Here is an 11,913-nt window from a genome sequence, read left to right as displayed (position 1 = left end):
AAGAACCCTTAAGTCTTGTCATCGGAAACATACTCCAGTTGTGTCTGTGTTTTCTCCTGCAAATAAACCAGTGAGAGATGTGCCTAAAAACGTTTCCCTGACACTGACAATTTCTCACCTCATTATTTTAGCCTCTTTTTAATAGATTTGTTTTTTCTTGGGATACTTTAAAGAAGTCTATAACTCAATGCAGCTAAATACAGGCGACTCGAAGACAGCAAGTAGCCTGCCACGAGTCCATGCTGCCAGGACTTTTGAGTGCCACTCATTTTCCACTTTGTGCCACTTCTAGGAATAATCAGAGAATAGAGTATTGGCTGGTTGTGTATTTGAATGAAGACTGGCTTCTTGAGCTATCCTTTACCCTAGAATGTCCTTTTCAATTAATTTCAGACAGAAACTGTGGATAATTACTATGGAGAGTTATACTTATATTCACTGGAAAATAACTTCCAGTCCAGATTTGTAAGATACCCTGACACTGGGACCAGGGGTCTGTCCTCCTCACTAAGAAAAGGGGATGGAATAATTAGATTAGATCTGATAGATTTTTTTTTCCTGTATTGGAAACTGCATAGATTCTCAACAGTTATATTACTTTTCTTGATTATCTCTTATGAAAGAAATAGAGAATGGAAAGTGTTGAAGTGTAGGTATACAGATAAGCATCAAAATATAGAAATATAGAATATAAAATATATTTATATGATACAAAATATTACATATTATATGTTATATATAATTATTCTAGATTAGGTTTATATATAAAATATAGAAGTATAGAATAGAAAAATATTTATATGATACAAAAATATTACATATTACATATAATTATTCTAGATTATATTTCTATATAAAATACAGAAATATAGAATATAAAAGTAGATGGAACTATAAAACTTAGGATGTTTGTGGTGAGTATTGGAAGGGAGAAACAATCCTTTTTTTTGGGTGTCTTTACAATTGCTGGGCTACCACTCACCTGATGATAAATTCCTCGGTGTAGGAAACACTTCACACGTGGCATTCTGGGTGACAAATTAACCTCGGGTGTGAGTGTGGGCCACAATAAAATTTCACTGAACTAAAAATGTAAGGCTGTAAGAAAGCACGTCAATTCAGGGGTTTGTTTCCTGCTCCAAAGCAGCAGGGCTGAGGGAGGCTTGGCAAAATGTTTTCTTCTTTAATAAGGAAAGAGAAACACGGCTCAAAGCTCCGTGGTATGAAGTCACCATGCTCTCTGTTACTCACTCCCTTTATCTCTTCTGCAATCTCCTCCCAGAGGAGCTCCCTGGAAGCTTATCCCTGTCTAAGAGTTATTTAAAAGAATAAAATAACAGTTATGGTATAGAGGAAGGGAACAGCGGTGTAAGAGTCTGGTGCTGTGTGGAAATCCTTCCTGCATGCAGGAACTAACAATGTGGCATTGTGTGTGGGGAGGGTGGGGATGGGGAGCCAACACCTGGACCCAGAGCTGAGGGGAACTGCCCCATCATAACTCACAAATACGGCCTGAAAGGCAAGAGCCTGAGCCTGGGGTTATTTTACAGCCACACCAGGCAAGTTCCAGGCAGACAAAGCCCTTCTGCTGTAAGCAGTGAAGGAAAGTGGATTTCCTGTCCATCTGCCTGGAGGAGCTGTGTGGATCCAGTAGGCTGAGCCCGGTAACTAATGCAGACTTGCTCCTTGGAAGGGCTCTGCACTTTCCTCAAGGGAAGGGAATTATCCAAAATATGAGATAGTGGCTGATGAAACTTAATATGAGCGCTGCTAGAGGTGGGGGAAGAAAATGGGGTAATTGAAAAATTGTGTGTTCTGTAAAATGCCCTGATTTGTTGTGTGATTTGTGCTTGTTTCCATGCATCGGAAATCCTACAGGATGTAGGATTTGTAAGCTTTGCTCATGTAGAATATGTCCCAGTCAAAATCTCTGGCTGTGAAATGTTTGCTAAAGGGCTCTCTTGTTTCCCAGACAGTGTGAACTGGAGGGTTTGGTTCCTCATTCACAGCAGGTCTATGACATTTTTTACTGTGAGGGTGGTGAGGCTCTGGCACAGGTTGCCCAGAGAAGTTGTGGAGACATTCAAGGCAACATTGGACTGGCCTTGGGTTATCTTTGGAGTTTAAGTAGCTCCACTGACTAGAAAAATCCCTGGCTTAAAGCTGTGGAATGGCCTAGAGGAACTGAGGACTAACAACAGAGGAGTCATGGGATACAGAACCTGTAAAACAAATCAGGGCCTCTGCTCCACTGGCATCTGGCTAGATAGATAAAGAGTCCATAAAGTCTCTGACTCTAAAGAAAGCACTTCTCTTGCTCTATTTAGAAGAGGCAGCACAGATATAAAGGGCTCCAGCACATATTTTTGTGTTTATACAGATATCCCCATTCCCTGTGGGCTGTTTGCACTGGCAAAAAGTCTTATTGCTCTGCTTGCCTGTGCTTCCTGGGGAATTCCTGCCAGACTCCTCTGATGCCATGGGGTGACTGTGTGCTCAGATTATTTTTTGAGAATAAAACGTGGAAAACATTGCCAAACATCCCCAGGTAGCTTCCCTCTCTTCTGTGAGGAGAATACAGCCTGATGTGCATTTCTGAGAAAAATAATTGCAGGTCAAAGACTGCTCCCAGACGACAGGCCTTCCCTGCAAGATTCTTGGCACCAGAGGTTCAGAGGTCAAATGCTTTGATGTCAGGAGTGAAATGTTCCTTCTCAAAACACTAAAATCTTAGAGTGAGCAGATGGTTAAATGAAGAAACTGCCTAAGCACAAGAAGATCTCACAGGTGCCTCATAGGTTATTTCTCATAATTCAGAGCAAGAGCTGCTTAGGAGCTGTAATTATGGGTACACGCCGAGATCCCATGGATTAGTTTTTAAGTAAATTAGGATTCATTATGCTACCATTGACAACTTCCTTGAAAGGGAAGGTTTATTAGCCTCTCATCTGGGTGAGGAGCTGGTTTTGGTTTATGTTAGTAACCAAGAGCCCAAAAGTTTTCATCTCAAAAGAAGCTGTTCCTGCAGGTTGCAAACTTTCTGACCACAGTGGGGAGGAGGAGATGTACAGTGTTAAATGGCTTAAGGGGTTACAAGGATAGAAGTAAAGAAGAACTCCTGCTCCATGGTGATTTGTATCCCAGGAGAAGAAGGTAGGAGATCTGAGCACCAGAGCTCTTCACAAAATACAGCTTTCGTTAGTCTTGGCCATGAGTTTAGTCAGAAGTCCAATCAGAAGGCACCAAGGTTCAAGAAGTAAAGCCAAAGACATTTTCTGTTCCTAAAGATACAGTAAACTGTAGCTTCTTCTCATCTGTGCATGGGCAATTTTTTTAGCCAACCAGTTTTATGTCAGCTGAAGAGTGAGACCATGAACCTGTGTCTAACATGAGGGTTGTTAACCCAGAGAATGGTGTTGTGTCATTGTCCACCCTTCTCATGCTGATGTAACTGGGATATGACCATAACTCCCTGTGTGTACCAACTTCCATTTAAATATCTACCACAAAGTAGATATTTGAGGGTAATTTTCCTTATCATAAAGATCTGAAGAGACAGGGGTAGGTCTAGCTCAGAGAGAGAACATGCATACCCCTAAATGTTATAACTGATTATTTAGTAGTTCTTATATTCACAGAATTTACATGGGTTTACATCCATGCTGTGACTTCAAGTTTGTGAGAGGAGAGGCCCTGTGTGAGACATCCCTGATGCTGTTTTCTTTTTTTTTTTTTTTTTCAGGGGCAGAGGAGTGTTGGCGTTTTGTTTTGTGTAACTGTTGTTTTTGGATAAGGTGGATAAGAGCAAGTAGTGCAGTATGGGAAACCAGACACCAACCTAATTCTCTTCCTCAGTGCTGCTCAAACTGCTCAAGTTTCTTTAGTTTTAAATAATTTATTTTCAAAAATAATTATTCTTTTAAATTGGTTTTGCACAAATATTTACTTTAAACTGTTGATGTTTTTCATCCATCAGTCAGAGTTTGGAAATGTTGAAAAGGAATGTAATGTATGCTTTTTCTTAGTAGATACAGTAACCAGCTCTTTAAAAGGAATACAGCCTCCCTGTTTTTTTTTTTTAAAGTTGATATTTATCGATTTTGAGGTCTTTTACAAGTGGAATTACCACTAACAGCTTTATAAACATACAATCCAGATATACAAATTTGTACCCAGCATATCTACAGTTCACATGCAACCACGACAGCAATGCATCAGAGTAAAGTGAAAGGCTATAGCTGCAAATAATGGTTACCTTTGAAATATTTGAACCAAACTTTCAGTATTCTCAATGGCCGTAATGTGGCACACTAGTGTAAAATTCTGCTTAAAATACGGCATTAGTGGATGAAAAAAAAAGATATAAGAAGCGGGAGCAGGCATTTTGATACACTACAAGTTTCAGTTGAAAGTGAGGATAATTTAAAGTGGGAATGCTCCTAAACGTTCTTAAGACTTCTGGTGGTGCTATGGCAGTTTATTGGAAAACTTGAAACCAAAATAGTGATATTTTAGCTGTTGTGTTGAGAGTTCAATCTCTGCTGTGCCTGCTGGGACATTTGGTAATGACTGCTTTGAAAAAATATTTGAAACTGAGATCTAGCAATTTAATTTCAGGATTTACAGTAAGCTTGGAAGAAATCTCCCTCTGCAAATTGCTGCCATCAACAAGGCACTGTCCTTCTTGGACTGTCTGTGTGAAAGCCATCTCTTCTGAAACGGGTGAGCAGACTTCTGTGTATATATACTTTTAGTTTCACATTTTATTTTCTAATCTTATTGTCTATTCATAGAGGTGTCTAACTCATTTTGCAAGAAAAATCAGTGACTATCAAAGTATTTATTTCTCTCTAAACAGGGCACAGGGAAAATGTGCATTGTCAAGTCCAAATGCAGACTGAATAGGTGTGACCAGGGGAAGCCTGGATGAGAACAGAGCTGCATATGCTGACTAACCATCTGGATTTTCTGGATGTTTGAGTCTCAGCAACATTACTCCTGTTTTACATTCAGTGTTTGTTGTTGTTGTTTTGGTTTTTTTTTTCTGTAGACACATCTGTGGTAGTAAGACAATTTGAGAGACAAAAATCAAAACCATGCTCTCCTTTGGTTTTTTTTCCCCCTGTGCTCTTTAATTGCCTCTGTAACCTCAAGCATCATGCACCTGTTAAAGACTATGGGCTACAGGATTGCCAGGCAGGGTGATCTCATTGTGTAGCTGATTCTAAGCAGTTGCACCCGCATTCCAATCAATGGCTTTCTCCAAACTCCTCTCCCATTGCTGCAGGAACTACTCAGAGCTGGGGGAGGCAGCAGAGTCCACATCCTCTGTGTCATGCTCGTGTAGGGGCACTGCTTGCCCACCTTTAACACGTTTCCACTTCATTCTTCTGTTTTGAAACCATACTTTGACCTGGGTGATAAAGAGAAAATAATTACTTGTTGCCTCAACCTGAGCTGTATAAGCAGAGCTTTGCATATGTGTGTAGGCAGATGATTTGTGGAATTCTAGAAGAAAAGGTGAACAGAGTTTGTCTAATCCATCTCTCTAACACAGAGTGGAACAGTTATTTCTAAAATGTTCCACACAGATGTTCCTCTGAAACCCTCAAAGGCAGTACAAGTGCTTTGCCTAGAATCTGTCTTCATGTCAAATAAGGCACAATGATTCTCATGTATTTCTAACATCTAGGCCATCCAATCTAATGCTTCAGGAATTTTAATTTGCCTCACATAATTACACAATTCTTCTGCTGTCCACTTAGTCTTGATAAGGAAACCTGGACTGAGATGACAATGAGAGAACAGAAATACCTCTCTCCAGAAGCTCTGTATAATTGTCTTTCCTTACCACCTCAAAATACCACCTGACCCAGGAAGAATGCATGTATCAAGCATTCATTTGAATAATTTCCTGTTAGTCAAAGTCTAAGGTGATATCCATATTGCATATGTAAACCTTGATATATCAATATGCACCAATGGATGGTGGTAAACAAGAACTCAGTAGAGACCAGATCTATCTTCAGTAGAGAGAAGCATAATTAAATTAGTAACTACTTACAGAAATGTGTAACAAAGGTGTTAGAAAGAATGTGGAGGCTTTGTTTTAAAATACCTCTGTGCCATTGCAAAAGCAGACCCTTGAGTAACAAATCTGGTTTTTAGCATTAGGGAGAAGTTGTGGGGGAGGAAGAAGGAGCTGGGGAGGGTTTGGGAAGTACTTGTCTTTCAGTGAGATCCAGGTTCACAGCTATCTCATATCTCCTGAGCCTTGTCAAGTAGTTGTGGTGGGCAAATTCAGCTTCCAGCTCCCGCAGCTGCTCCTTGGTGAAAGCTGTCCTTTCCTTCCGTGATTTGCTGCTGCTTTCTGCCTTATTGCTTGGGTTCTGGTTCTCTAAGAGGCAAGCACACTGGTGTGAGTTGTGGTTATGCTGATGTGTGTGAACACGTGCAGTTGCAGAGATCTAAGCAACTCCTTGAAGTGCTCAGTGGAAGCTGTAAGATGTTTCTTTATGCCTCCTCGAGCTCAGCATGACTGAGTGGTGCTGCCAGCCTTGGTTTTGAGAGCACAGAGGTGGGGCAGCTCAGTCAGGATGGGGAGTGCTGTCAGAATTGCCTGGGTCTGCACAGTCACAGAACAGGAGCTGTGGGAAAGAAGCTCTCATTCCTTGCTGCCATTGTATCAAAAGTTTCCTTCCCCACATTTTTACTTTTATTCCTCATACACACATTTTCACCCTGCCCTGATCCACCATGCAGCAGGCAGGATTTTAGGAGTGCAGGGTGCCCAGCTTTGGTGCAGGACATGAGAACAAATCACTCAGTGAGCACCCTCAGCTGTGGAGCATGGCCTGGGAATATCAGGGATGGGCAGCAGTAAAACCAGCAAAAGCAGAGAAACATTGGTTTATGCCCAGATCCACCTTGAACACCCTGGTTTTTCACTTTTTCTAATCCTTGCTGAATGAAAACTACAAGCAGATCTGGTGTCTGCGTACATGACAAAATCATCCTTGTCATTGTGCTGTCCTGAAAAACCTGGTTGCTATTCCTGTACATTTCTGCAATGTAGTCAAGAGTCATATTTCAAAGCCAAATTTCAAGACATAGCCAAAGTGATGCTGTAATAATGATAATAAGCAAACACAAACTGACATTGCCTGAGACTGTGGCAACACTTTTTTCATTTAAAAAAAATTTTCTTTTTCTTTTCCTTTTTTTTTATTTTTTCTTTTTTTTTTCTTTTCATTTTTATTTTTAATTTTTCCTTTTTCTTTTTATTCTTTTTATTTTGTTTTCTTTTCTCATGTGTTTTTAAAATAGGTGCTCAAAGAATCTCCAAGCAATGCAAGGAAAAATGCATTTCTTTCAGTGAGAAAGTCCAAACTGCCAGTGTCCCAGGGAGTCAGTTTTGTGAGTTCCTTGACTCTTTCTCCCTTCTTGCTCCTCCTGCTAGATTCCCTGAACTAAACATGGTAGTAGCATTTTTTTTATGCTGAGAATTAGTTACTTAATTTTTGTGTGTAACCAGTACACAATGCAGTTCTGTGTGTCCTAGAATAATATTTCTACACAGAAATGATAAGGAAAAATGGTAACAACATGAGCACAATGTGCATCTTCATCTTCTAGGTGTCATTTTGGTGGCCAAAGTAGTAAAACTGGAGAAATCCAGTGTCTCCACTGGACACTGGAGGTGTGACTGTGGCCTTTGTGACTGATCTGACCTTATCAGAAAAGGAGAAATCAAACACGGGTCTGGTAATGCACAAGGGACCAGTGTGCCCCACGCTGCAGCTGGACTGCTTTCCACTCCCAGGGAATTAGTCTGGTTGGTTCCATGCTGCTTTTGCTACTTCAGAAATCCACAAATAAAGATGGGGAACGTACAGGAACAAAACTGCCCAGGTTTCTGCCCACGTTTTTGCCCTCAGTTTAACAATCCCCTTTGTTACTGCACAGACACGCTATCACATTTCACAAGTGTGACTTGCGAGGGAGCAGTGCAGAAGCAGGATTTGAAGTGGGGATCTCTTGCTGGGAACTTTGCCACCAGCTCCTGGGAGCCTTGAACTCAAGGGCTTCCCCTGGGGTGTCTGCTGCCCTCAGAGACGCGCGGAGGATGCAGCAGCTCCCCAAAGCCTTCAGCACAGGGCAGAAACGATAAACAAATAGCAGTGCAAAGTACACGGGAGCTCAGCGCAGCCCTGTGGGAAGGACTCCCTTCCCAAGGGGCAGTTTCACCAGTCTGCATCCCCCAAAGAGAGCGGGAATAATTTCAAATGGATATTTGGATGTTTCTGGGAGCAGGGCAGGGTGTGTAGCTTGGAATCTCTCATCCACACTGCGTGCCACAGGGTATTTTTAAGAGACATAACCCCTATCCATGGCTTGAGGCTCTGTGAGATCCCAGAGGTGGAAACGCGGCCCAGCTGCTTCAGTTTTGACAACAGAACGTGAGAAATTCCAAACATGTGAAAGGACAAATCATCTTGGGCAGGTTGTTTCTGCTGTACAGCCAGTTTAAAAAGAAGAGAGGAGAGCAAGGGAATTTCAGGGAAGGGAAGGGAAGGGAAGGGAAGGGAAGGGAAGGGAAGGGAAGGGAAGGGAAGGGAAGGGAAGGGAAGGGAAGGGAAGGGAAGGGAAGGGAAGGGAAGGGAAGGGAAGGGAAGGGAAGGGAAGGGAAGGGAAGGGAAGGGAAGGGAAGGGAAGGGAAGGGAAGGGAAGGGAAGGGAAGGGAAGGGAAGGGAAGGGAAGGGAAGGGAAGGGAAGGGAAGGGAAGGGAAGGGAAGGGAATGGTGGTTAGGAACCAGAGGCAGATGTGTGCCTCTCCCGAGGAGTGTGTCTCCTTCCAGGATCCCAACCAGCTTCAATGCTGGGTTGAATTTAACAGCTGCCTCTCCCCAGGGCTGCAGTGGCCACTAGAAGGTGGAAGCCCAGACCTCTCAGGGATGTCATTGCTTCCAGCTCCCTGAAAGGAAGAGAGTAGGGGACAGCAGCAGGTATGAAAAGAAAGTGTGAAGAGTGCTAGTAAGGGAAAATAAAGGAGCTTTTTTCTTCCACTTAAAACAGGGAGATGTGCTTTGGAATCAGTCTCTTTAAGGATAAAGATATCCCTCTAAAGTGAGAAAGCTGAAATCTGCTGTTTACCTATGACTAGGTGATGTTTTAATGAAAGCGTTGCTCACCTTTTAAATTACTGTTTTATTTAAACTTCTCTGTATTTGGGAAACTTTTGCCTAAACATGCTTTTTTAGTATAAATGAACTTAAATTCTACAAATGTCTGCAAAACCTAGAAACCAATAAATTAATATTTTTATCCCTGCATTCTCTGCCTGTGAAATGAGGCTACTGGAAAATATTCTCCACTTGGTATCAGGGCTGTGGGAAAAAGCACACTGTAGCTTGTAAGTGAATACTGTGGCATTTGAACGCATATAAGCATCTTAAATTTTAACAACTTCCTAAGAAAAAACAATTTTATGCATATTTCACTGATTTGGATCTGAGATCAGCAACTTAGAGTTTGTATAATTATGAAATTATTGATTTTTACACTGTAAAAATATTTTTTTGCTAGCTAGGATGACACAAGGAAAACCATGTACATTTTCTGCATTGTTGGACATTGTACTGATGGGCAAACTTTTAGAACCTCCTGTTCTGCGGTTAAAATATTTAACATTTACTGAGACCGAACAGAATTTATATTAAAAAGAAGACTTTGCCTCTTGTACTTCTTACCATAAACTGAGATGTCAAATTCCTAGTATGACATTCCCTACCACCACGGGCAGCTCAAGGTGAGGGATGTTTGCTCTCTGCCATTCTCTTTTGCTCAGACAAATGGCAGGTGTGAATGTATAACTCCACATCCTAGGACTTTCAGTTCTGTGTGTACATGCCATGTGACTCCTGCTCAGTTACAGCAAATGTGCATTGTGCTGGTGAGTAAAATGCCTAGTTCAGCACTCAAGATCTGCAGAAGTCAAATACAAAGACCAGAAAAAGAATAAGACAGTTAGTTACAGTGCTGTTACTGTCTAAAGTTTCCCCAGGCAGGTATTATGAAATGTTTTGCTCAGCAGGTTTCTTTCTTAAGTCCCAGTTTCACCAGGTGTTCTCATTCCATCTCCTGCACTCTACCACAACCCTGATTTCATATCACCTACCTGAACTTTCCTTTTTCCTTCTGGATGGCTTTTTCTCAGAGTCGCTTTTAGGATTTGCCGCTGCCTCGTCATTTTCATCCGCACCCACAGCCACACTCACTAGGCTGGGGCTGCTGCCCTCTGAGTCGCCAGAAGCCAAGGCCAGTCCTGGATTTCCTCCTCTTGTGGCCTCAGGTGCTGCCAGGTGCCACTCAGGGGGCTGGAATGAGGGGTGCTGCTCCACAAGCGCCCGCTGCTCCTGCGGGAAGCTGTGGGGAGCTGTCACCAGGCAGGAGGCTGAGAAATCAGAGTAAGCAGCAAAATCGGGTTTTTGCTGGAAGGAGAACGGTGCTGCTGGATAGTGGCTGAGCCCTGGAGCTGTGGTCAGGTCGGCGTGGGAGCTCCTCACACACCCCCAGAGCAGGGTGGGAGGCTGTGGGCTGCGCATGCAGCTGCTGCTGCTGGGATCCATCTGCTTCCAGTCCTGTCCACACCTCAGGGCTCCTGCCTGCTCACAGCTCAGCCTCCAAAAGCAGGAGAGAAGCAGAGGGAAACTCTTCCAAATTGTACAGAACAGATCACCTCCCTAAACAACAGTTTGCTTGTGGGTTTGATGCTGCTGCAGGTTTGCTGCTTTAGGAACTCTGGTTCTAAAGGTCTTCATTGCCCTGACTGGGGCAAACCAGATTTATGCAGGGATTGCCATGAGCTGCTTCCTTGTGAAGTGCTGGGCATGAGTGAAACACTTTTTAAATACTGTGCTGGGGAGACAGTGACAAGTTTGTGAAGTGAAATGTGAGCGAGGGGAGGGAGGGGTTAACACACATACCCTCAGCCCCTCCAACCAAAGCAAAGCAGGCAGCTATTAATCATCTGAAACCTTATATGCACATCTAATGGGATTTGCAGATGGAGCCTTTTAAAGAAACAATGTCTGTATTTTTTTTTTTAAGGGAAAGAGCAGCACACACAAAAAAAGTCTTTAATGTTTCCTTGTAACACTATGAAGTTATTTTTATTGCACTGTTAACAAAATTCTCCGTCTTGGGTTTAGAAAAAGCCCTAAAACAGGATTCAATAGACACCAAATTTCAAGAACTAAAGTGGGAAATGGAAGTAAGAAAGGACTTCATTAATTATATATAATTTAAGGCCTAATCCTAAGGTTAAAAAAATTATTAAACCTGGCTTGTACACACATGCAAGGCTTTGAGTGATGTTTGTTTGTCTTGTTGGATTTGTAACACATGTATTTGCTGAGGGTTGGAGTCTGCTGCCAGTGGCAGTTATTCTTTCTGTATTCTACTTTCTAGGGAATTTTCAATTCACCCTCCTGCAAGGAAATGTCCTGATTTTATGCCAATGAAAGACATGTTTTTCATCTTTTGTTGAACATTTTATAGTTTTTCCTAACAGAAAGCAGGTTTTTTTAGACCCTAGAGCCATCCCAGCTGAAAAGACATTAACAGGGAATCTGTTCTCAATCCCTTTTTCCCAGAAGTGTGGCAGCTGAGAATGCCCCAAACGCTGCTATGCCAGGGTTATTCTCCATATTTTTAATGACGATTAAGGGATGCATGTGTTCCATGTTTCCAGAATCTGCTTGCAGCCATTCCAAATGCTCCCCCAGGCCTTGTTCCATGTTGTGTGTGCCTCTTTCCCTTCTCCCACCACTGCTGCTGGGTTTTGTGCTGTCTCAGGAGCACAGAGATTTCACAGACATGAGGTCTTCATTTTTCACAAGAGCTGAAGTGATA

At 42.3% G+C, this 11,913-nt stretch overlaps 1 protein-coding gene across 1 annotated transcript; it reads right to left on the bottom strand.

Annotated features, from left to right (window-relative positions):
• Positions 1-4,389: 4,389 nt before the first annotated feature.
• On the bottom strand, positions 4,390-11,694 carry MEOX1 (mesenchyme homeobox 1). The gene is made up of 3 exons (XM_068212083.1): positions 10,178-11,694; positions 6,225-6,397; positions 4,390-5,413 (listed from the first exon to the last, which is right to left on the bottom strand). Exons 1-3 carry the CDS (start codon positions 10,626-10,628, stop codon positions 5,291-5,293), a joined length of 747 nt encoding a protein of 248 aa, XP_068068184.1. The 5' UTR covers positions 10,629-11,694; the 3' UTR covers positions 4,390-5,290.
• Positions 11,695-11,913: the final 219 nt, after the last annotated feature.

The sequence above is a fragment of the Anomalospiza imberbis genome, chromosome 22 (assembly GCF_031753505.1).
Source record: "Anomalospiza imberbis isolate Cuckoo-Finch-1a 21T00152 chromosome 22, ASM3175350v1, whole genome shotgun sequence".
Classification (NCBI taxonomy): Eukaryota; Metazoa; Chordata; class Aves; order Passeriformes; family Viduidae; genus Anomalospiza; species Anomalospiza imberbis.
The sequence above is the reverse complement of the archived record's forward strand: the minus strand, read 5'-3'. Positions and strand labels throughout refer to the sequence as shown.